This window comes from Ixodes scapularis, unplaced genomic scaffold, assembly GCF_016920785.2.
Source record: "Ixodes scapularis isolate PalLabHiFi unplaced genomic scaffold, ASM1692078v2 PGA_scaffold2__306_contigs__length_199485367, whole genome shotgun sequence".
NCBI lineage: Eukaryota > Metazoa > Arthropoda > Arachnida > Ixodida > Ixodidae > Ixodes > Ixodes scapularis.
In genome coordinates, this window is record NW_024609857.1 from 78,371,300 (window position 1) to 78,397,936 (window position 26,637).

The 26,637-nt window shown below is 41.6% G+C and overlaps 1 protein-coding gene across 3 annotated transcripts in view; it reads left to right on the plus strand.

Moving 5' to 3' along the window:
- LOC8027838 (glutamate receptor ionotropic, kainate 2) overlaps positions 1-26,637 on the plus strand; it is a 319,417-nt gene that overhangs the window by 90,374 nt on the left and 202,406 nt on the right. For all 3 annotated transcript variants that reach the window (XM_029994322.4, XM_029994323.4, XM_029994324.4), the window contains 4 exons: positions 461-648; positions 1,491-1,544; positions 5,240-5,416; positions 15,296-15,460. In XM_029994322.4, the coding sequence (XP_029850182.2) occupies positions 461-648; positions 1,491-1,544; positions 5,240-5,416; positions 15,296-15,460 (584 nt within the window). The remainder of the gene's footprint in view (positions 1-460; positions 649-1,490; positions 1,545-5,239; positions 5,417-15,295; positions 15,461-26,637) is intronic.

Genomic DNA, 26,637 nt, shown 5'->3' on the forward strand with positions numbered 1-26,637 from the left:
TAGCCAAAGAGTTTGGAGACCGCTGATTTCCACTATTATTTACGTTTGGTATATCTTTTCGCATAGATGATACATAAATTAGGTGGTGTGGTAGCTTATTGAAGCAGAAAAGTATACAAGGCAATTATATCTGGGGGGGGGGGGGGGGCTCACCTTTTTTAATTTGCGTATCATACCTTTTTTGATGCGTCTCTACACGATACTTTATTTTGACAGGTTTCAAACTTTTGAAGAATGCTTACGCTTTAATATATGCTATTCGTATGGTTTAAGGAAGGACTGTAGGCCTTTTTCTGCAATTTTTGCGGTTATTGCTTAACTGCCAGATAATTATAAATGCTGTGCTAACCAATATATTCTTAGTAGTTAATAGTCTGACTACGGAGAACCAAAAGTCTCACTTGCTATACTTGTCTCATTCCTGAACTAAAAAAATGTTCAATGCACATACTCCCGGCAGCCTTAATCCGGCTTCAAGGGATACTGGAGCTTCAATCTCCGGAAACGGGGTTGCCCGTTTCCGTCACCCTGAGGATCATCCCACCGGACCACGATCTCAAGCCGGTGCTCAGAGACATTGCCAAGGCTGGAGAGAGCAACTTGCTTCTTGACGTAGCCGCAAGAAGACTCGAAGAACTTCTCAAATATGTAAGTTAAGATTAGCTTTGCCAATGTGTGTTCTCGAGAGCTATGTGCAATATCATTTGTTCGTTATTACTAAACAGATTTACCTCGCCCAATAGAAAAATAACAATTGGCTGGGGCATTACCTGCTGTAAAAATATCTTGACTCCAAACGTTTCTAATACTTACAGCAGTATTACTATCGGGTACAAATGAAATACGAACAGCGGAGAGCGTAGCCTTCGAGACATGCTGCGCAACCTAGAGGCAGCTCGGAACTGTTGAAACCACATAGTCGAGAGTTGAACCGCGTGGATGTGCACATTAAAGTAGGCGCGCACCTTCGCAGCCCGCTTCCACCCCGTAGTTTGATTATTTTCTAGTTTCTTTTAGGTAGTGCAACATGTATCGAAGGAAACACGCTCCGCTGTTCGCATTTCATTAGTACTTGATATTACAAAAGTAAAATTGTTTACATAGAAGTTACAAGAAGAATGTTATGTTGTTACTTACTGTATAATTCTCCTCTTTTAATTTATATTACTTCAGAACCAACTGTTTGGTCGATATGGTATGTAATAAGAGCCACAACTATCTTCCTTCCGTGGGTAACCCTACCGAAAAACTCAGTATAACTTTTCACTACTTTGATTATGGAACTAAAAATATGTTTCTGGAAAACTAAAATCCAGATTAAAGACTAAGGTATATATGAAAAAAAAAGTTGAAACCAACCACCCAATTATGAGACCTCATTCTGTTTTGAAAACGTAGCTGCCTTGATGTATGAAGTCAAATTATCAGTAAAGTTTATTACCTGATATTGGCCATAACAGCTATGCACATGTTTGCTTTATTTTCTGCAGGCACAAAAGATTGGAATTGTCACCGAGTACCACAACTACATCGTATCCACATTGGTAAGCAGTAGACATTATACGCCTCAGCATACACACGTCAATAGTGATCAGTGCAATAGCCTAAATCTAAATAAAATAGAGGTGGCAACAGTAACTTTTTTTGTAATTTGCCCATGCTAGCTAGTGTTAAGTATCTTTAAAAGGTATGATTGTACGCGGAAATGTAGCAAAGAAAATAACCATATGAGGTTAAGCATAAGCGTTCGCGAAACACGACCAAAGGTTTTCGGGGTGTGGTTGTATACTACCGAGGTCTCTGGCAGGTTTACTTTTATCAAAGATGCTTTTGACGTTGTCAAAGGTTTATTGAATTCCGATTTTAGTAAAGTGCTCAGATCTCAGGAAAAAGGTCAGTGATAAAGGAACATTTGTATGCTTTCAGAAAAAAAGTTTGACGTAGATATGCTATCTAGGTTCAGCTGCTGTCGTCGCCGAGCAGTGTGTCACGCTTCAGAGTTCAACCGTTAGAGTAGAAAAATAATGCACGATGATGGAAGGAATACAACGGGAGAAGAAAGAAGAACACTAAGAACCTAATATGCAAGTGTACAGAAGTTATCACTACTCTCCTATATTCGTTTGCACGAGACGATCTGATACTAGGTCTCTACTGTTGATGGTTTAACCCAGGTCGGCCAGGTCAGTCTGCGTCTTGAAATACTTGGTTATAGTCCCGTTTTTTGTCAGTGCCAGAAGTCGCTCTCACTGGTTTGAGTCAACCCTAATACCTTACTCGCATCTTCATCGGCAACTTTGTGGTTGCTCAGGTCGCTGCCGGGAGTCGCTGCCACTGGTTTCGTTCACCACCGACGCCATAACTTTTAACTTTTTCACCACCTTGGTTGTTCCTCGGTTCCCTGCCGAAAGTCCACACCAGCATCGGGTCCATGCCGAGATGTCCTTTCCACTTCTTCGGTGGCCGCCGAGCTTTCCCTGGGTCGTTGCCGGGTTACTTTCAGTGTATCGGGGCACCCTCCCGAAGCTAGCCCCTCTTCGGGGCGCCGACAATATCTGGGCTCCGCTGCTTCCTAATTATATTTGTCATGCTTGCGCCTCTTGTCCGCTTCCTTCTTCTTTCGGTCGGCTGTGAGCGTGACACACTGTTGTAAAAACCATATTACACTCCATATTTAGCCAATCATCAACTAAATGTATGAATATTTAATTATAAATGTATGAATCTTCATTGCAGCACATTTACTTTTATTGCCTTCTTTTTACCGCAAACCTCAGTTGACTTGAATCGCCTTCCCGCAGTCACAGTTTCAATTACTAACATTTGATTTTAGAATTCTAAAGACTAAATAGTTACTAATTTTGTATTTTTGCCTTTTTATTGATTTTTTAAAATTTAGATGTTCATGTTACAGAGCCCACTCCTGTCTGTATGGCCTTGGGGATCTGAGAGAAACATAAATGAAATAAAATGTATATAGGAATACCACCTCCAGTTGGATTTTCAATTTGCAAATTTATAAAGAAGATTAACTAATAAATGAGAGGCATATTACATACAAAAACTTATGCAAGTCAAAAGCCAAGCACGCAAGTTTATGAAAAAAAAGCTATTGACACTCCTCAACATGTCTTAGTTTCTGCGGAGAATATTTGCATTATTTTTCATTATTTTGCTTTTCGCGTTAATGAGTTCAAAGACAATTCCTGATGAAAGAGTTGCACCCTCTACGGTTTGTGCAGGCGGTAAAGGTTTGGCTTCTATTTATTACCTTTTGAACTCCTAAGAATGCTTGAGGCTCCGTGGCTACATAACTACTTTTTACATCTTGCTTACCGTAGAAAGCACGAAATAATAGGGAGTTTTAGGAAACCGTTTTCGCACACACCACACGGTACGATGGGCCCTCCAGTACGCACTGCGCATGCGCTACGTCAGAAGACTCGCAAATGCGGACTTCGAACTGGGAGGCCATCGTACCGTATCAGATGTGCAAAAACGTTTCCCTAAAACCCCCTATTGGTATGACCGTCCGCCTCTATAGATACCCGGGCCGCGTGCATGTAAACAGTAAATCGTATTTGTTCAATTATATCGTATAAATTATTGTGCGGTGACGAAGAAGAGCCATTTCACAACAAATTATGTATTATTTGTGAGCACTCCAGGAGCAAAAGGCTGGTATCATCGTGCTATGCCATGTTTTATATCACCTTATGGAGAAAACTGACGGAAAAAGCTGCGCCGCCAGAAAACAATTATACCGAGACCTGCATTAAAATCTAGGACAGGGGTGACCTCTTCAAGTTGTAATTTAAAGTATATCCTAGAAGAATGAAAGAATTTAAAAAAAAGAAATTTGATTATCTTAGTAGATTTGCTTTCAGGTTTGCCCGCTTAGCACCGCTGCTTCTACTTATACAATATTTACACATATATTAGGTTCCCGTTCCAACTCGAGTATTAAACACACTCACACTAACTGTGGACACAATTGAAGCCTCGGACCAAGTAATTAGAAAAGAGGAAAAACCAATGTTTATATTTGCATGCCCCTCGTTTTTTATGTCCTTTCTGCTTCCATGTTATCAAACTGCATAATAACTGCGCAAAACGCTAGCACAAATAAAACCGGTCACCAGTTACGCGGAAAAGATACGTATTCTCGAAAAACATGCGTGAGTGTATTTTCTTGTAAAATAGGGATGCAGCCAATCACGGCGAACAAAAGTAGGATCCTCGCGAATGAAGATGCTCAGAAAAAGATTATATGTGATGAAGAAATGCAATAAGCACAAGAATAATGTACGAGCGAAACTCCATGCTCATTGATCGTGAACACGTCGCAAACTTTTCGGACATAATCGTGTTCCCGAGCATTGCCATTTGCACGTGTGCACCTGTATTTCGCCGTTACTGGTTGTATCCGCGTACATCAGTAAAGAGAACGCACATATTATTTTAAATAAAATGTGGTGTCTATGTGTGTTGCATATAAATGTTGTGCTTACCTTTTGCTTTGTTGTTCTCATGTTAGTCTCAGGTTAGCAAGTCCGCCTGTGCGCTTACTATTCTTTTCTATTACCCATTTCTTTTTCACTGTAGCCCCTTAAGAGAACACATGCATTTACCTGGCCAAAACTTTCGCCGCCTTCTTAGTTCCACCTTTTCGTTATCTAAATAAGGTTAATTAATAACAATGCGTGCTTTAAGCTCTGGAATATATATCCCCCTTTTCACTACAGCATAAATTGCGTTGATGCTAGATCATTAATTTCGCTGATTACATAAAAAAAAAGCTATTTATTATTGCTAAACACATTCAAACCAAAATCCGGAAATAACTTTTCCCATCTGAAGATTTCCGCCACTATTGCGTCACCAGGCATTTTACCAGCTTAAATAAAGCTTACGTGAATACTTATGGTATTTTAATTATTATTGCTCTAAAAGTGCCTTGTAGTATATTTTATTACTAGCACGGAGTTTTTCTGGGCATCTGAGTGGATAATAGGAATATTTTTAGAAGTGAATCTAAAGGCCTATTTTCAATTAACAGCAATAAAAACTCTATAGTCAAACTAAATACGGTTGGCGTTACCTTTCACTAACGCTCTGCATATCCAACTCGATGGGCATAAAAATTAAGAAAATAAACAAAGCATAACTAGGGCAAATCAGTGCGATATCATGTATGGGATTCGACTAATACGCTTACACAATTTCTCAACCTATTCAGGACCTTCACACTGTTGACCTGTCCGACTTTCGGCATTCTCGTACAAACCTCACCGGATTCGAACTGCTGGAGCGAGAGCTCTGGGAACAGGACCCCGGGGTAACAAGAGAGGCCTACGCCAGCATGGGAATCTACCCTGTTTTCCTCCGGACCAGACCCACCCGGAAACCTCTAAATGTGAGTGCTTAATTTCAAAGTTTGTGTACTGTTTAAATCAAACGTGCGCAGAAAATTTAATTTACGTAAGCTTCAGGTCAGGGACCGCGCTATGCTGCCTCCTTCTGGGTTACTCATGAATACATTGAAGTGCTCATGAGCTCTCATGCTTGACCAGACACTAGGCTTGTGAATATTTGAGTCGTTCAAGATAATGCTTAGGGATATTAATCAGAATGCTGCCTCATGAAGTGCAGTGCATGAATCAGTTTTAGAGCGGAGCTCTTAAGCGTCCGTTTCCATGTTTCGTTTCGTCGGCGTCGGCGTCGGCGTAACCGCTCTAAATGCAGCGGGAAAATTGACGTCACGTGACATCAACACCAATTCAATTCCCCGCTACATTAGCATGACATTTTCTGATGTACCGGAGCGTGATCACAATTGTCGCGCTAAATATAGCGGGAACACAAATTCTGTTTCCCCGCTAAATTTAGGGAAACTGAATTGGTTTTTAGGTCACGTGGCGTAAATTTTTCAGCTAAGTTTAGCGGGGAAACTGTGGGAGGAGGGGAGGTATGGAGAAGGATGGGAGGGTACAGAGGAGGAAACGGGGAGGGTAGGGAGGAGGAAGAGGAGGAGAGGAGGAGGAGAGGACGGGGCGGAGGATGAGAAGAGGAGAAGGGGGGAGGGGAGGAAAAGAGATGAAACCGGCGGTACATCCTGGGCTTCGGAGTCAGCAGCAAGGTGTTTTCTTCCACGGCATCAACGCGTTTGTGAGTCGTCGGCGCACACGAGTTGAACGCGGGGGATTATGTTGAAAAGCTCCGAATTTCAATTTAATACTGTTCTAATATTTTAAAGAAAACAAATATATTTCGGTGTCTGTTTTTTACTCTGTCTTGTATTTGTGTGCCAACGCATGCCTAAAAGCGGACATATCACATCTAGAAAAAAACATCAAAAAGCCTAATTCAGCAGAGCGAAGTGTTGCTCTTGTTTAAAGAAAAATCTTGCAGCCCTCGCGGAAAATACTGCGATAAACTCTAATTGCTTAATATATATCACTGCTCTGGGCACAATAGGCAGTGCTAAGAAATGCCTTTCTGTTTGCATTTAAAGAAAAACACGTTCTTGTCGTTTGAAACTTTTCTGTGCCACAAATATTTGGTTTCGAGTAAAAATAACTTCTGTGAATGAAGGTAGTTAACCAAGTCACCAACTTAGGGCTAAACGTTGAACTTCGTAAAGATGTGTAAAATGAAATGTTAAAACAATTGATATGACAAAATCAGAGCCACGTGCTTTGAGCCCGCACTGTGTACGCAGGATTGCAAAAAAAAACAAAAAACACTAGAGCAGCCACCAGCGGATCATCAGTGACAGTCTCAGAAGCCCTTATCTCTCCAAACAGCGATTGAACAAATATAACCTTACAAACCAGCATCACCATGTGTTGGCTAAACTAGAACGACAGATAATTGTGTACTCTAGTTACCCAACACGATGCTTGTTGTGCCATTAGCGAATTTTTTGTTTTTTTCTTTTGTTTGCAAGATATGAAATAATGTGGAGTTTAAACAAAAATAACCGAGCGAGATGATTTATTTAGCACAGCAAACCCGTCATAATACAGGCCTCAGTTAAATTGCAGATTGTTGACTCTTGCGGGTGATATGACCTACAACAAAGTTGTCCAACAATCCAACCGGGAAACCATTTTTTTGTCGAATTAAGTTTAAGTCAAGCCTGGCCTATCAAATGGAACCTTTTCGGAAGGGTGGTAGATAAATTAAAACTTGACGTCTGTGTCTCCGGGGAAGGGGGGGGGGGGGGGGGGGGGGGGAAGGGCGAGGGAGAGGCGAAATACATTCGGTTACAAAACTGCGTTTGAAATATCGGTAATATTTTTGCTGTTTCCCAAAATAATTTAAGATGCACCAGCAATATACTATTGGTAGTCTGTACCCTAAATCGTCCTAGTAGTAAACATTTTTTTCTTTGGTTTGTGTGAAGTTAGACATGTTTGTTAATGCTAAATGAGTATGGTAATAGGTTTAAAATAGAAGAACGATGGTCTGAAGGTTTGCGTCTTTACAATTTAACGATTCAATACTACTTTTAGCCACGATTTGTACAGGGTGTCCCCCCCAAGAAATTACAGGGATTGTTTTTCACCGCAAAAATAAACTACACATCGCCGACCGCTCATTCTCCGCCCAAAGGTAGCGCTAAATGTCACAACCAGATGCCAAAGTTTCAACCCGATCCAGTACCTTAATCAAAAATTATAAGTGATTTTCTGAAAATTTCAATGGGAAAATGCAGCCCATTTTCGCCCGTTTTCGGCTTCTGGCTCCCCATAGAGCCCCATGTATTCGAAAACTTCGTCGGCCACCGTTTCCTCATTGAAATTTTCAGAAAATTCTTCATAACTTTCGATTAAGACATCGGATCGGGCTGAAACTTGGCGACCGGTGGTGACCTCTAGCGCTACCCTTGGACGGAAAATTAGCGTTCAGCGATGCCTAGTTTATTTTTGGGGTAAAAAAAGAAAAAAACTGTAATTTTTGGGGGGAGACACCCTGTATATGTGCACCACAAGCGCTGAAAATTCCACCTTTAATGAAGCCATGTAAGCGCTGCCATGATTCTTAGCTAAAAGACCCGCGCATCTCGCCTTGGTTTTTGAAACTGCATAATGCTCTGTTTTAGACCTAATTTAGAGACGATACGCCAGAGACATGCTTTCAACACGATGCGCATATCTATTTGTTGAATATTGTACATATTGTGCTCGTTGAAGTAGAGTAATATTGATGCTTACAGTGGCAGTGAAGTTGTTGAAAACTTGAGGCCACTGGAATCATTGGCGAGACCTTTCATATATATTCCTTTGTTTTCGTCTGAAAAGGCCGACATTTTTATTATATATAAAAAAATAAACTGTTGTCGGATGACAGACGAGAACAGTTTCGCATCGTTATCTAATATAGACCACACACACACACACACAAAGACGATATTTGGGTTAGCTATATGTAAACGAAAAAGAACGTATATCGCTACTTTGGAAACTGAGGTTCAGCTTACAAAAAAAAAATAGCCGTTTTTATTCTTCGCGTATTTATTATGGAATGACAATTGTCTTTTCTAGGACAGAAAGGCATTCAAAGAAGAAAACACATAAAATTAATTTAGTCCAACGCTTCGGAAAGAAAAAAACATCGTTTTTAAATGTTACGCACGATTTTTGGGCATAATTTCAAATCCTGGTCCACGAAAATAAGAGGGCGGTGGTACTATTAATTGTTTTCGCAGCATCGCATAGGAGAGAAATGAGCGTTTTTCTTAAAGAAACTAATGCATGGAATTAATTATGGTACTTACTGTTTCTCTCTGGTGCATGGAGAGAAGTAAAAACTATGCACAATTCGATTCATGTGCATTGGAAAGTATATTTACTTTCTTGCGAAATACCATTTGGTATAAAATCTTGTTTGAATTGCTTACTTAGTTGGATTTAATATATCAATTTGTTTACACGAGCAACTTACCGCCCGCTACCCTTAAAGCCTAAATTTATTTAGGGCAAAGGCAAATGGAAGCAATGAATTAAAGTATATAATTTCACGCTAAAGCATTCCGGCATTACATGGACAGTCACAAATTCGGTCAAAAATAGACTATGCGTTGCTAACGAGGTGGAAGTACCTATTCAAACGCATAATGACTATATTAGGGAGTTCTAGAATAACGTGCGCAATTTTAGCGCACGCTAGCGCTAAATTTAGCGCTTGTATTAGCGCATGCGACGCAAGAGAGTTTTAGAATACCGTTTCTCCACCGCGACGCAAAAGCCCAAGCAGCTCACGCTTGCGACGGCACCGAGATACAGTCACAATTTTTATTTCACACACTAAATGCTGTAACTTTAGAAACAAACAAGTTTTTTTTTGTTTCGGAGTACTATTTTAGAATTGTTTAAACATGAGAATGCGACGCGAGCGCTTGACAGGTCGTGTCCGCTTGCGTCGCCTCGGCAAGAGAGGTCTCGTGTACTGAGATACTGATCTTCGCACATCGTACCTTCGCCGAGAAATGTTCGCGCGTCGCAACCATCAAGTTGCCGAAGGTCGTTGCCAAACCGCGTACAATGTCGTCCCGTATTGAAAATCGCAGTCGCGAGAATGCCGCCGACGTCGCACTCACGACGCCGCAAAAGCAGCCGCGGACATAATCCTGGAAGCTGCCATTTTTAACTGTGCTCGTCTTGGCTTTAGCCAACTTCTCATCACGAATTCTCCTTGGAGAAGCGCAAAGACTCTTTGCGTACGCACGCTATTTCTAAGAGATACCGCACGCTAAAATTTCGCACGCAAAGCACAAAACCTGGTTTACGTTCGGAGCATACGCAGTGGCCACGACGCTATTTTTTGCGTACGCTAAGCTTTAGCGTGCGCTATTCTAAAACTCCCTATTATCTTCTCTTTCTTTAGCGACACGTCGCATAAATTAACCTAGACGTTCGTTTTAAATAAACTTTGTGCGTCTACTGTTCCGAAAGGTATTTACGAGGGCCAGCAGCATTCGACAGGTTGAGATCTGCGAATCACGATGTTACAAATTTGTTTATATTAGGTTTGTGCACTACTTCGAGTCTTATAGTGCTGAGTGAACACTACCTTTAACAAAGCAAACAGAAGCAGTATGTAGTGAATCTCCATATACTTTGTTTCTGTTGAAGTCCAGACGCTGCCGTTCCTATGCGAGCTAATGGGACCGATTGAGCAGCGTACTAACGCGCATGTTACTTGGCATTTTCTGTTTATGATTGGTTCACTGACGATAGAACACTTACAGGAACCCAACGAATGCCATGATGGCGCGCTTTTGATGCTTTCTACTTGATCCCGTCAGCTCGTACCGTCTGCTGCGTTTCGGAAATTAAAGTGAAGCGAAGTATGATACTCTGAGAGATATTGTTGACGCCTTGATATTGGAGTCGAACCACTAAACGCACAACACTACTTTAAACCTAAAAAACGGATTACGCGGTAACATTGAACACGGCGGGACGTCATTCCTTGTGCCATAGTGCAGAAAGTATTTTTTTTTTCCTGAATGCCATAGTACTTCTTTAATACGATAACATTTCTAGTGAGCTATAAACGACGATGCATGTTTATATTTGTACCAGTTTTTTCCGGTATCGGAAATTGATTAATTGCTAAATATTCAACAGTAGACAAGGTAGTTGTTCCATTATTTGGTTGGAGTCACATCAAACACACTGAGCAGCAGTTCGTAAAAAAGCATGTAAAATAACGACGTAAGTGAGATATATATATTTAATGACCATATTAATTGAGCGCCATGCTTAAATGCAAGTAGAGCTACGAAGACCAAGCCCGTCTTGCTGCGGTATACACACACACCTTTCTTTCTTTTTGGAAACTATTGCTACATTTTTGTTGAGAGCTGATTTGCTACTCGCGCCGCGCAATAATAAAAAAAAAAAAAAAACACTCTCGTACACAACAGCGAGGTTCTAATGCTATCAGTGATGTGATTGGCCTAAGGCATTTCGGAGCAGCCTTCGGAGCAGCCAAAACAGTGTTCTGGAGCAGCAAAGTTGGCTTTGGAAGCAAACAAAACCGTATGTTGGAGCAGCAAAAGTGTTTTTTGGAGCAGCCGCAAGACAGTGTTTCGCAGCCGCAAAAGTGGCTTTTGGAGCAGATATTCTTAGAAAAATAAAACTATTTGTTTTAAGCGCTGTACAACCGAAGGGCACTTTGTGTTGTGTTGTCTTCTGATGTGACGAGTTGTGTCGGAACTTGCTGCTTGTGTTTTTACTGCTGAGACATCCTACAAGTGTACAGTGCTGTAGGCATTGCCGAGCATTCCGAAAAACCGCTTGCCACCGTTTCACTGGTTCCCGACGTGCCACATTTTAGTAAAAAGTAAGCAAACGTAAATCAATGGATTGCAAGCATCCCAGCTGGTGCCTCTGTCGTGCAATCATGCTGCCATGCACGTGAAAGCAACTTCGGCAGGCTTGCAGTTGCGCGTGCTTCGTCGCGCGAGTGGAGACAACGGCTGTTCGATCGAAACCGAAACCATGCCACTCCTCTCCGTCGGCAATTGATTCCTAAAATTGTATGCAAAATGTGACTGTCAAGCATACAGCAAAAAACAGTCCAGCGGCGCGTGCTGGCCAGGCCGGCAAAAAAGGTACAAGCTAAACACATAAAAAAAGCTGAGCGCATTGATGAAAGACATTGCGAGCAAGGGTCAAAAAGATCATGGTGCACTTTGTGCAACGACCGAACTAGAGATAAACAAGCGCTCTATGCGGGTTCAGCGTGCAGATATTGCCTTATTTGCTTTAGATAATTTCTCTTCACCAACTTTCTTTCGCGGTAGATTTTTCACGTACCGCGGTCCCCCTCGAAAGAAAGCACACCGACAGAAACCTAGGTAATCAATACTCTGACACAGCAGTTTTTTAGGTTAAAGAGGAATTTTTTTTAATAACGTAGGATTTAAACAACAGGAATGTTGATGAACATGCGGTGGTACTTATTTTTATTTTAGAAAGCGCCATATTTGCATCGACGTGGGGACGGCAACACCCGACGTCGCGCGACCATGGTGACTGGAAGGCGGGGACCTATAATAGTTTCCCAAACGGCCGTTGCTTTCTGGAGCGAGTTTTTCAGCTCACAAAGTAACTCCCGCCACGTAAAAACGTGGTTTAGTTTATTAGCATGACGGCATGGCTGGTACCCGGCACGCTAGCGTCGGAGCGTCCGCACACACCGGCATCTAGCGTTGAATATATTTGAAAAAAGACGCGAGACGATACCCACGAGGCGACGAGAGTGCGAAGCGCGAGACGGTGGGAGAACCATGTCAGACCGGCACCGGATGGACAATGGATGCAGGGTACTTTGTGTCGGGCGACTGCTTGCGCCACATAACACACGCACACTCATTACGATACTCAATTTAGTTTCGGTTTTGAAAGGCGACCGAAATTGGTTTTTTGGCGCAGGCTTGGCGCAGATTACCCATATTTTGGCAAACTGTAGCAGGATGTAGCAGGGTTAGCCCTTTGGCGCAGTTTGGCGCAATTGGCGCAACAATCACATCATTCTCATATCGTTCTTAGAATGAGCCTGTCACTTCACCCATTTGTATGTAAACACACAATGACTTAGCAGTGACAAACGGAAGACACATCAGCAATCTGGTACTTTTTTACAGCGGAGCTGTTAAGGGCTAGGTTTCCCAGGGTCGTGTCCGGTACCAAAGAACTGTCGACACAAACCTTCACGAACCTCTGGATAGCTACCGCTATCTATAAGCGACGGCGGCAAACAGGGAAGCAGTCTGGTTGCCGCCGTCGCTCATAGATGGCGGCAACCTTTTCAGCTATCATAGAAGCATGGATAGTTTGGCGAGTTGGTGGGAACTCATCATGGAAAACAGAGCGAAAAAAAGACGAGGACGAAGAAACGCACCTGACGAGCTCAGCGCACGTCAGGTGTGTTTCTTATTCTTCCTCGTCTGTTTTGCGCGCTGTTTCCTACGCTCTTATCAGTTTCGGTTTGGACTCACGATGGGTCGGCCGCGCGCCCTTTCTTCGAGGAAAGAAGACCGGGTGCGGAAGGAGCGGCGACGTACGCAGCGGCACGAATGGGTCCGCAACAGCCGCGTGCGTCGAGTGCTTCAGATTACCTTGCGAAAGAAGAGCAGAAATCGTTTGCCTGCAGAGCCTCCGCCGAGAACAGAAGCTACAGCTCCGCTGCTCTTGCTTCTTCACCAAAGTGGAAAGGCTGAAAGTTTTGGTAGAGCAAATCCAAATCTCTCCTGTTTTTTTTTTTGAAAGCCTGCAGTAGTGTTATACGTATAAAAGGAAAATTCTACCATTGGAACATCAACCTGTCAATGTTTCCATTGCCTTAACACAATTGCTAATTTTCGGAAGTTCAGATCGGATACGTCTGAATGAGGAAGACCGAGAGCATATTGGTTGCCTTAGATTACAAACACACACACACACATTTATTATATATATATATATATATATATATATATATATATATATATATATTTGTTGCTTCATTTTTTATGGTTCGTTATTTTCCACCTGAGACCGTTTAGTAACATGGAATCAAAAAAGATAATTATAAAGACCTTTGCAAGAATCTCCTTCCGCGCGCTGCCATCTTTTTCTGTTGGGCTGTGGAACGCCTTCTGAGCTTGCGTTATAGCTCTGTCTTGCAGCGTATCAGACGCTGCGCATGCGTCCACAGCTCAGTGACTCAGCATTTTTCGCCCCGGTGATAAGCGCTGGAAAGGTCCATAGGGCCTATTTTAATGCTCTTGTGCATTTCTCTGTATTGCCAGTTTTACATAATTGCGGGTAGGGCTCATTCGTCATTAGCCTTGAATTGCCAGGCAATAGTTTGTGAGTCAGTTAAAAACGAGCTGGCCCGTATGGACTAATTGTTATAAAATGTAAATTGTATCAGATGTTCGCGCCACATGTAATTGTAACTCATTTTTGATTTTAACAAGTCCCCTTGTCAAATGTTTTCTCAAAGAAGGTAATGCCTTGTAATGTCTTCTTTCTATCGTCACCTTAGCCATATTTTTAAACTCCAGGAGGATTTAAATTACTAAAAAATGATGTTTCATTGCAAATTATATTTAAGTATATTATAATTTAATTCTCAAGATTTTGAGGAAGGTTTTGAGAAGAGATATAGAAGGAATATAGCATACAACTATATTACAAATATCTAACAATATTATACTCGTTTGTAGCTTAGATCTTTCTTTTTATTATTTACAATAAGCACAAAATTAATCTTGAAAACTGAAGAATAGACTTGTTCGTCGACTCGATAAAGCGCTATTCTTAATTTTAAAACTATTGGTATTGTGTATGAATAACCGAGGGACATCAATGCGCGTTGAGTTCAACATGGAAATGTTGAACCGGCTAGCAGTGGCAACTGCTGTAAATAGGTTTGTTAAATGTTAACTGAATAATTTAGTTTGATTTAAGGGTGAAGCATTTGAATATAAATTAAGATGTTTATACAACTTTGAAATTTGGTTTTGTGCAGTGCCCTTCGCGCGACACCACCACGAGATGACCGCACTTCCTTAGTTTTAACTCTGCTCCAGCCACTATTCTTTGAACTAAATATGGATGTTTTAAATGTTTAATCTCTACCCTACCCAGGAAATGCATCTTTGCTAGTCAGGTCACATGTTTACTTTTTAAGTTATAGGCAATACTCATGCAACAAAGTAGCAGCGTTAAGTTTGGGCAGTACTTTACATACCTCATAGAGTGTTTCGGTGGATGCAATCTATGGTCGTCCTACGATATAAAACTTTTAATTTACCTTGAATGAGCTTGTAAGATTAGTGCTGGCTAATTCTTAAGGCGAAACCGCGCAGATATAATACACATTAGATTGGTAACGCGGAGATCAAAGCTTTTGCAAATGAACCACTGACATCTTCTAACTGGAAATGTGTGCAGGATCACCTACGCCTTTATTCATCTTTATTTCTAGATGCATTTGCGCACGAAACGTTTTGAAGGGATTATTTTTGGTTTGAAGTTAAAACAATGGTGTATATATGCTACAAATTTATGCATTTCGGACGAAGGAATAATATATTCAGTATCTTTCCTTTTACCCCCCCCCCCCCCCCCCGAAATAGGCAAGGTGCAAAAGCCCAAAATAATATATATTAGTGTATTTTTTTTTAGACAGAAATACATTTGTTGATACCTAGAAGCCTATGCCGAATTTTTTTCAGAAGTAGCGTTTGGAAGCTTTTCTGGTGGTACTGTAATCGTGTAATTCATTCCAGGTGGATTCTGCGCTCGCACAAGACGCCCTTGAGATGCTTCTTCAAGCCACAAAATTCCTGGCCCGAACAAAGTCCCTCGGATGGCCAGCTAGCGTGCGCTGTCACAGTAATCCTCTAGGAAAAACTTGGGTGCAGGCGAGAGCACTTATTGAAGCCGTCAAAAATGTAAGTGCCTTTTTTTTCTTGGCAGATGAAGTAGTTTAAATAGTTTCACGTGTGCACTAAACATATTGCCGTTTGAGACAAAAAAATCTTCATTACCTTGTGTCACAATAGGCAAAAGCGTTTCTAAAAAATATCGGCGTTTTTTCCCTCTTTTTCTCAATGTTGATGAGTAGTCACTCAACTCAACTTAGAGTCGTGGCACGTGTTCTGTAAACTATGATTCTTTCAGTATCAGTAATAAATATATCGATGACATTTCAGCTGCGGAATGTTGACAAGAAACTCTATAAGTGAGTGAGCTCTTGTCGAATTAAATGTTTTAACATTTGGTTTCAAGCTGATGACGTGAACTCTTAAAAAACACGCGAAAGAGCGGAATATTCTTGGCAACATGCATTCGTAGATAAGAATCTATAATCAGGTTCGAAAGCGACACGATTACCTGGACAAAGCAATCATCTGTTTATTTCTGCCTGTTTTTTTTTTACAACTGAGACTGTAATTAAATCAATCATACTAGCGCTTTCTATGGTGCTTCTCCGGGCACCAACTTAACGAGATTTACTGTCCGTCTATATCATCTAGAATGGAAATCCGAAACGCGGCTATACCCTGCTCGTACTTATGGTATCTGTGTCGCTGGAAACACTGGGCGCCGGCTATTTACCTTGGCTCCCGAAGTCGTTCAATTTCTGTAGACACATTCTGTGAGAACCGGACGAAAATAAGCAAGCAAAATAAGTCTTCCGGATGATGGCTGAATTCACCACAGTCAGCTTTTAAGCGGGTGAAATGACAAATTTGATGATTAGAGTTTTGTCACAAATAGCATGGCGCTTAGTGCTGTGCATATACGATCTGTGTTGTGAGAAAATTTATTTTCACCCGGCTGGAAAACCTGCAGCTGGTGAATTTATTTTTCATGGCCACCCTTTGACACGTCCTTCACCTTTTGCATTCTACATTTTGCGGGCAGTGCACGAGAATGTGTTTTAACGTGCCAATGAACAGCCCCTGGAGAAATACATTTACATCGGTCGGAGTGGATTATTCGAAAGGATTTCTTGCACAAGATTGTTTTTCTTACTAATTATTTGGGGCATTAACTCGGGGTTCGCTTTTGTCTCCAATGAGGGATTTTGTTTTTGCCCGGCTCAACGAATGTTTACTGTGAAACTCTACGCTGGTGTATACTCAGCTTCGAAAAACATTGAACAGGTTGTTTTGAGAGAAGTAAGGGATACCTCATTTGCCTCAATTGTCCTGGACGTAAACGTTGATTGGAAATAAAGGTGGGCAAGCCTTTCGCGCTTGACGACAGACAACGAGACCTGTGGTAACCAGAGACAAATATCCCAGCATTCATATCCTCTACTTCTATGGTCCTCTCTCGAGCCTTACACTGTGCCATCCCTGTGCCATCGTAGTCAATCCTTGTGTCAGTGTCTGCAAATTGTGAGTGAATGGTGTATGTGGTTTTTTTTTTTTAGTATGAGTACATTCGTCTATGTTTTTCACTGTAGTCAAATATAGCATTGTTACTTTTTCGCTAAGACAGTGTTTTTTATTTGTCAAGTGTATGCAGGTGTGGTGTTTCTTATTTTGCGGGACTTGTGATATGCGGATGAATAATACTTTTCAAAAGCTTAGAGCCCACCGCGCCCGTGGCCGGATTGTGCTCGCTCCCGTGGAATGGCGCTCTTATCGTCGGCTCCTGCTGGTTACGAGACTTTTCAGAGCGACGGGAAACTTCGCTCTCTCGTCGCGCTTGCCTTGATAACAAAGTGACGCAAAATAGCGAGAGCGAAGTTCCCCCTCGCTCTCGACAATCTCGCAGCCAGCGAGCACTGACGATAAGAGCGCCGCGGTACGGGAGCGAGCCCGCTGCAGCCACACCCGCGGTAAACTATTAACATTTGAAAAAGAAAGTAACTTGTAAACCTTTATTTAAAAATGCAAATATAAACAAAAGCATTAAATATGCAAAAAATCTGGACAAACATTTGAAGATGAATCTCCGAAATTTCACATAAAAATGCCAATAATAGAAAAAAAGTTTTAACCTTTAAGCGGAATTTTGATCAGGTTGAAGTAATTGTATACATACATTTCTATCTTGATTCGATTTCAGTTTAGCGGTAAGAGGAGGTTTTCTGTGCTTCATTTAACAACAATTTTTTTTTCTGTTGTCTTTTTAGTTTTGTGTACCGTGTGATTCCGCGCGTTATTCTGACTTTATTTCATCGATTGGAGCACTATTTTGCTGTCATAGTAACCGACCGAGAGATGGACAGACTGACACCTGATTTACAGACTCATCACGACACCCCGTCTTATCCGTTTGGATATGAATCACTCCGGCGATATGTAATATCTCGGAGCGCGATGACAAAAAAAAAGTAAAAACAAAGCGGTGAGCACAGCGGTTGAGGGGTATGTTTTGTCCTGAAGATCGTAATTGGACTCACTTGCAAATCGCAAGTAAGGGGAATCATAGTTTATGCTTAGTTTCGAAGACAAGCTTCTATGCCCTTGGCGACGCCATTTTTAAAACAGTTGTCGCTGGCGCTAGGTACTTTTTCTCACATAGAACCCGTAACATGCCGTAACCACAAAACCGCTTATACCCGCCGGGAAGCATGGTGGCATTCATGAGCAAACCACCCCTGATGTCAAAATTCTGCACATTACTAAGAAAGAAGTAGAGGACACCCTCCCGCGGCACTACCGCTCTCCTGGATTTGGTGGACAAACACTTCAATAACTAACATTCATATTGTATTCCTTGTCGAATTGATACCGTATTCCTGTGGTGAGGAAGAACGCTCATGATACTTGCAGCCGCTTGGATTGTTTTTATTCCTCAGTTTTAGGCTTTGTCTAAATTGTTTTTATTTTCTATGTACCAATCACAAGGTCTTCTACAAACGACCAAAATTGGTGGTGCGCTAAAGGTGTGAGCTACGTGATTTAGGAACCCCAATGGGTGATTTGAATATATAAGGATATGTAGCATTCTTTAACACAACACATGCATCTGGCCAAAGTCCTCACTTGGCGAATCTTGAACGTTTTAAGACATCCGAGAGTGCTGCCCCTCATGCAGTCCTGCACTCGCCTGTTCGTCATAACCTTGCTGGGTGTGCAGCACGTGAGCTGGATTTATAAGAAATTCAACCACACTAGATCATGGGGGTCTCTATCGTGTTGTTGTTGTTGTTGTTCTTTTCCTGGTAGGGGTGTTTGTCAGGGGGATACTTATCTGCGACTTTATTCAATGCCGTATTTAATAACTTTTGTGAGCGACCCCTGCAGTTTTTGGGGTTGGATTGGAGCAAATGTTCGTTCTTGGCATTGGTTGACACTTTATATTTGATCCCAGAGACTGCCAGTGGGCTCCCAAGTGATTTTTAGAACGCAGCTCTTAGGCACCCGTTTCCGCGCTTCGTGGTGTCGCCGTCGGCGTAACCATCGCCGCTAAATTATTGAATTGGTATTGACGTCATGTGATATCAATTTCTCTGCTGAATCTACCGGAGAAACTGAATTTGTTCATGGGCGACGATACGTGAAGTTAGTGTCACGTCATTTTCCCTTCTGAATTTAGCTGGGAAACTGAATTGGTGTTGAGGTGACGTGATGTCAATTTGCCCGCAAAATCAAGCGGAGAAACTGATTTTGTTAAAGGGTGACGTTACACGAAGTCAGGTGACGTCCTTTTCCCCACTAAATTTAGGGGGGAAATTGAATTTGTGTTGAGGTCTAGTAGCATCAATTTTCCAGCTATAGTAAGTAAGGAAACTGTAGGAGGAGGGTAGGCTAAGGTGGACGAGGATGGGAGGGTACGCAGGAGGAGGAGGAGAGGCTACAGAGGAGGAGGGGAGGAGGAAGAGGGAAGGAGTAGCAGAGAATGGGAGTTAAAGGAGGAGGGAAGAGCAAGAGGAAAAAAAGAGGAGGGGAAGAGGAGGAGCAAAGAAGGAGGGGAGAAGTCAAGAGCTGCGACCTAATTTCGCGTTACAGAGATTTCTTTTCATTTTTTTAGAGATTTCATAAGCTTTTGCTAAAGAAGGGTGTGAAAGTAAAACTCTTCAAGTTCTTTACATTCCGCACAACGGGCGATATAAATATTGAGGAGGCTAAGACCTGCCACAACAGGCTCTAGCATTTATGGTAAGCCCTCGCGCGTGATAGTTTGCACGGAGTCATGGAAGCACTTAGGTGTCAAAATTGACACTTCTGGGGAAATCACATTGAGGGGTTAGCATGGAGGGCCTTCTGCGCCGGATTAAAAACTGTCCCCTCAAATCTCAGCTAACGCTGAATATTTTTGTATTTTATAATATTTCACAGCCTTGGTTTACAAAAAAGGTGACAGAGATAATCAAAGGTAAGAAAAGAGCTATTATCTCCGATATCGAAACAAAAAGTGTATATCCAATGGGGGGAGCTTAGGGTGCATGAACGCTCTTTTTAAGGCTAAATAATTGATCTCAAAGCCGTGTAATATAAACTGCTCGAAACTAAACTTATGATGGAACCCTGAAGAATTCCAGAAGTTCGTAAAAGCAAATAAAGAAGTGATTCATCTGTCCCACCACTTTGAATAAACTACGAACTTATTGAGGATGATAAAATAATTATTTGCAATATTTTTGTTTTGTACCTTCTACATCAATATGTTACTAAAATGTGCAGAAGACAATGAAGCATGCTATGACACCAATGGAGATAGCCTACAATGGAATAGTCCTGCTGTTACGAGAACTTGATGTGCAGAAATCAATATGGCCAGAAACCATGTCTCCAGTTATATCGAAAAACTGCTCTGAAGAGTTGTCGAATTACTTGCGTGCTCTTTTAAACAAATCAATATTAGATTTAAAAAAGAAAAAAAAAACTTTCATTGTATTGGAACCTGGCAAAAGGGTTGAAACACAGGTCCGGTGCTAAAAACGTTGTAGAAAACTGTAGATCTATTCCTTTAACGTTCATTTCATGCCAACTCATGGAACACCCTATTTATAGCAACCTCATTGCTTATTTGAATGTTGATAAATGTCTCATTCGGGATCTACATAGATTCTGTACTGGAGCCTTCTGTAGCACTGTACAACTTGACATTTTTCATTTTCTTTCTGGAACTATTGACACTGGAGACGAAGTTTACTGTTTCTGTTTAGATATTAGGAAGGCGTTTGACCTTGTCGATCAATACTTGTTATCTTTAAAGTTAGCTTACTCTTAATAGATGACAACATTTTGGCTTGGATATAGAATTATTTAAGTGAATGAAAGGAGTGCGTCCTACTTGGGGGGAAAATACAAATATGTAAAAGTGGAGTCTGGTGTCCCCCAGGTTTATGTGCTGCTTCCTCTACTCTTTCAGGTCTATATAAATGACATATTTAGTGACATAATGCAAATATTATGTTATTTTCAGGCGATTGCATTATTTATAGAATAATTACTAATTCCAGCGATGTTATAAATTTACAAGGTGATCTATACAAAATATCTGTATGGTAGAATACCTGAAAAATAAATATAAACGTAAACAATTACGTACTGAAGAAATTTACGAAGAAAAATATCGCATTGTTTACGCTTAATAAAGAATAATGAAATGATTAAAGTTAGCTCAAGTGTAAAACATCTGTCGGTTATGTTATCTAGTAATTCAAAATGGAAGACAAATGCTGAAACTATAGATCTAAAGTCTATATGTATAGTGAAATTGATACGAAGAAATTTTCGACAGGCTTCATGGCAACTGAAGGAAACCTTATATTTTGCATTTATTCGTCCGTGCATTGAACACGCTTCAGTTGTCTGGGATTCGCATTGAAGTTTTTAAGAAACAAATTTGAAAAATACAGTATTTTCGTGCGATGCTTACATTAAACAAATATAAACTTGGGGCCAGCGTGACTATGATGAAATGGGTCCTACATCGGGAGGAACTCAATAACACAAAAAGCTTTAGAGGCAGAATCTTTTATTTGATATCTAAAACAATAAACTATTAATCAATAGAGATACATTTCACGTTCATCTTTTTATGCGTATGAAAGAACAGATCAGCCACATAATATGTGACCATACCCTTGGGACACTGATACTTTCGTTTATTCCTTTTTCCGATAAAACATTGAAGAGCGGAATATGTTGCCGATAGATGTGTCCACTGCAAGTTTTCAAGACGTTTTCTTTGTCTCAGTAATGTTTTTTTTATATTATAATAAGGTCTTCACAAGAATATACTGCATCTCTTTATTACTTGCGTTTCGAAAAAAATATATGTAACCCACCCCCTGTAGCGATTCCTCACGCCAATGCAGGTTTTTCTATAAATAAGTAAATAAAAACAGCTGATGAGCTTGTAAATTGCACGTGGTTTACAGTTCATTCTGCATTTCATTAGCGACAAAATGAAGGCAGGTGTTAATTATTGTTTGTTTTTTCACTTGCCCAATTATACAGACCCCTTATATTTTTTATGCAACAGCAGGGAACGGGAGACTTGGTGTTCACTGTTCAGCAACTATGATGCCACTGATATGTCGATCCGGCCTACTGGGTGTTAAAGAGCGTGTGGTCCAAAACTGGAGGCTCTGGTTTCCATCAGCATGAAACGATGACGTAGAGAGTGTCAGTAAGAGGGTAAAATTTAAAGGCAGTAAGATTCAGTCGACCGAAAAGGAGCCCAGTGGCTTGCGTCAGGTCTTGGCCTCTATGCTTGGCATCCGGTTTCCATGGGATGTGTGGTGATGTGCGGTGTCTTTGTCTGTGCCGAACACTCCTCGCTTTCTTTTGAGAAGAGAGTACGTGGACCAGATGAAACTCCGGGCTTATGTGCTCGCGAACGGGATGCGCTGTTCCACGGGAGGTGCAAAAGAGATACGCTGTCGTGCAGACTGCTCTTTCGCGGAGACGATCACACCCTGCCCACATAACTGTTCAAGGACATTTTCTCCCGGAAGAGGAGGGCTATGAGGTCATTGAGATACTAGAATTAGGATGTGCGATCAGACGGAATATCCGGACTTGGTTCAATTGCAAAGGAGGAGAACGCATGGGTATTGGATATCTTTGCCCTATGAAAATATAAAATGTGGAGCTCCATGAACAACGATGTAATTCGTAAGTATTAAGGACAGGCATGTGAATGTCTCTTGTGATAACAACGGAGCGGGTTGTAGGGTGCTCGCTCTGCCGAATTTCTACGTTTTTTTGTTTGTTTGTTTTTGTGTGCGGGATTTTTACGGAGAGATGTGTTCTCTCTGTGCTTCATGCTGCTACGCGGTACTATCTACACCTTTTATCCGGTTATGCGTGGATCAGAATGTAGCATCTCTTCTACTATGCCCGATCCCAGTGTACCTTTCTTGATTGTAAAAGTGGATTGTGCCCGTTCCTAATAAAAATGTATGAGGTAATGCATAATTATGTACCTTTGTGCGTGGAAATTCTATTTCCACGCACAAAGTGGTTTTGTAATGCGCCCTATACCTGTCATCTTTATGGTGGGTCTTTTTACTTAGGTTCTCGGAGATTATCAGTCTTACTTGGTGAGATTATCTAAAAAAAAATAATGTATTGGAAAGCTCAGAAAAATCTTTTTTGACGAAATGCCTTTTTGTTTTTAGGGGGTAGGATACGACAATACTTTTCGATAATTAAGCAGGTGGAGTCGATTTTTACTTGACTAAAATTATGAATCTCGCGAATCTCAGAACAGGCGATTTAATTGCTTGTCTAAATATGAAAATTATTTTCGAAACCATCCCATTGTATTGGGAATTTCATTTTTTTTTATTTATGGACCGCATAAATAAACATTCATTTCCCGTGGCGAGCTTGAGCGTACAGGTTAATTATTTTTCTAACGCATAATATTCCGAACACTGGTTACACTCTTAGTTGCTTTTCGACGCCCATTATTTCCATATAGATAACTACAACAACTACAACACGAGAGAAGTAGGGGCATGTCCTCAGCCGTCGAGAGGCAGGCATTTTCACTTGACTAGGAACTGCTCCTCTCCTGCTTAACATGATTTGTCTTTAAAATATGCACGTAAAACGCGCGCAACTTTTTTTTACCAATATATAATATCTTTGTTTCCTAAGTAATTTAAAAGTGTTTTATACTGTGACTGATTATCTGAGTGCAGTGTAGATAATATTTCTTTTTTCAATAATTGGTATGTATATTTGTATTGTATATGAAAACGCACATGGCTTGCACACTAGCGCAAACAAGCACACCAAATTTTGGAAAGGTAATAAATAAATAAATAAATTGTTTTATTTTTCCGTGCCCCCAAACATCTTCTCGGTTTACAGTGTGGTGCACTAAACATAACGAAGTTAAAGGGGTTGCGATCCTTCCACTAATTTAGTTTACAATATTTACATAATTAGAAATCTGAGGCGTTGGTAATTGCGCCGGCGGGTGCTGGAGTCCGTCGAATCAGCAGCTGGAACCGCGAGACGCTTTTCACATGCCTGCTTGTCTTTTTCTTTGGCGCCTTATTGCCAGTCGCTGCAAGGTTTCCCCCCCTAACGAGGAGGTCAGTGAGACGAGCGGTGTTGACCGTGTTGTAGCAAGTGTAGCAAAAACATTTCCTGAAATGTCTTCTAAGGAAGTGTTGGGTAGATCTGCTGGCTTGATACGGTTTAGCAATACGACTTCCTTGCGACCTTTGATGGCTTGGGTGAATGTCTTTTCATTACGTTCAAGTACAGGATAAGGTCCATCGTAGGGGCAATGTAGTGGGCGTCTGACGGTGTCGTTTGACTGCAACGTTCGAGGTCCCAGCTTAAGAAGACCTTGCGTGACTGTATTCTGGGTGCTGTTTGTTGGAGATTTTGTAGAAGTGACCTTAATCGGTTTATGTAGCTCTCGCAGCCCGTGTCGCTTGCGTTATGGGTGCTGTGAAAACTTTTCGCCGGGTAATCGAAGGGTAGAGCTGTACATCGATTCAGCGGCGCTGCATTTTAGTTCAGCACGCATGGTGGTGCGGATGCCCAAGAGCACTGGTGGTAGGACTTTGGTCGAGGAGCTTGATGAGCCGTGCGCTCGAATGACAGCTTTCATTTGTTGGTGGAATCGCTCCACGAGACCATTGGATGAAGAGTGGTATGCCGTTGTTTTGATGTGGTGTATACCAAGGAGGCCTGACAACTTGCGAAATAGGTGACTTTCGAATTGTCTTTTTCGATTTGTTGTCCCTGTTGTTGGTACACCGAAACGGATGATCCACGTGGAGATGAATGTCTGTGCGACTGTTTCTGCAGTCACATCCTTCATGGGCATTGCCTCTGGCCAGCGGGTGAAACTTTCAACGCATGTGAGGATGTAACGGTAGTCTTCAGAGGAAGGTAATGGTCCGACGATGTCGAGGTGGACGTTGCTCAATCGAGCGGCGGGTAACTGGAAGGTTCCTATGGGTGTGACAGTGTGGCGGTGGATCTTGGCTCGTCGACAGTGTCGACGCGTTCGTGTGAAGTATGCAATATCGGTTTTCAGCCTCGGCTAGACGTAGCGAGCAGAGACTAGTCGCTGTGACGCTCGTGTACCAGGGTGAGAGAGTGAGCGGAGGGAATCAAAAACGGCTCGTTGGAACTGTGCCGGCTCGTATGGTCGAGGACGGCCCATGGAAGTGTCGCAAACAAATGTTTTGTCGCATTCAGAAATTTTGATGTCTTGCAGGACCAGTGCTGTAGAAGAGGAGCGAAGATGTAGAAGTTCCTGGTCATATAGCAGTAGCCAGTTCCTGAAAGTTGATGATCGGCTGAGAGTTGTTGACTTTGTTGAGACCGATCTGAGATAGAGCGTCAGCTATAATATTTTCGTTGCCTTTTATGAAACGAATATCGCTGGTGTATTCCGCGATGTAGGCCATCTGCCGCATTTTCCCTGGTGTGTATCAGGAGCTGTTTGATATAAGGGCGTACGTCAGGGGCTTATGATCAGTCGTGATGTGAAATCGCCTTCTAGAAGATGGCGAAAGTGTTTCACGCCAAGGTAAACGGCTAGAAGAAACTCGCGCCCGAACGTACTGTAATGTGATTCGGTTGGCGTCATTTGTTTTGAAAAGAATGAAAGGGGTTGCCAACCGGATTCGGTAAACTGCCGAAGTACTGCTCCCACTGCTCCATCGGAGGCATCAATTACAAGGGAGAGGAGTGCGTCAGGTTTCTGATGGGTCAACGTCGTAACATCAGCAAACTTGTGCTTGGTGGTCTGGAACGATTCAACTTCAGCTTCGTTCCACTCGAGTGGTATGAATTTCTTGGGATTTCCAGTGAGGAATCGGTCGAGTGGCTGAGGGCAGTCTTGGGTAGTAACGCGTTACTAGTAACGCGTTACTGTAACTTGTTACTTTTTTGGTAACTTGTAACTGTAACGAGTTACTTTTTAAAAATGTAACTTGTAACTGTAGTTCTATCACTTTTTTCTAAGGTAACGATGAAAGTAACGACGTTACTTTTGTCGGTACTTTGCAGTGTTTTATGAATAATATATCACTGAACGAGGTGCAATTAAGCCATTCCTTGCACTTTCCAAATCGTCTATTCCGAAATTTCGAGTGTCAAGTTGGCCTTGCACAAAGTTGTGAATACGTTCTCTCTCGCGAGTAACGACCCGAATATAGCCACGTGTAGATTTGATGAAAAAATATCTAGTTATCTTTACGCACGCGCTTGTACTTCGTGCCTAAACACTTGCATCTTAGTGTCTTGAAGCACTACCTACGCTGTGTGTTTTCTTTTTTCTGTGCAAATGCTTTTTAATCGGGTGAATCAACCGTAAAACAATAATACACGTGAAGGGCACTGCGCATGTCTCGTATTTTGATTAGCGCCACTACTCCGCACTGCGCATGTTTCGTATTCTGATTTGCGCCACTACTCTGGCGTGGAAACTTTCAAACCTTAACTTGGAGAAGCAACTGCTGCTAAGTTACAATATGAAGTAAAAGGCGTACTTTTTTTTAATTGTTTGCAATAAAACGTTGTGAGGGGCGTTTTCTAGTTTTTTCTAAATTTTTTTTTGTGTTATAGAAAATAACTGAAAGGTAACGTCTTACTTTTTAAAAGTAACTGTAACTGTAACGAGTTACTCTTTTGTTGCGGTAACTGTAACGGTAACTTCGCTACTTTTTTCTGAA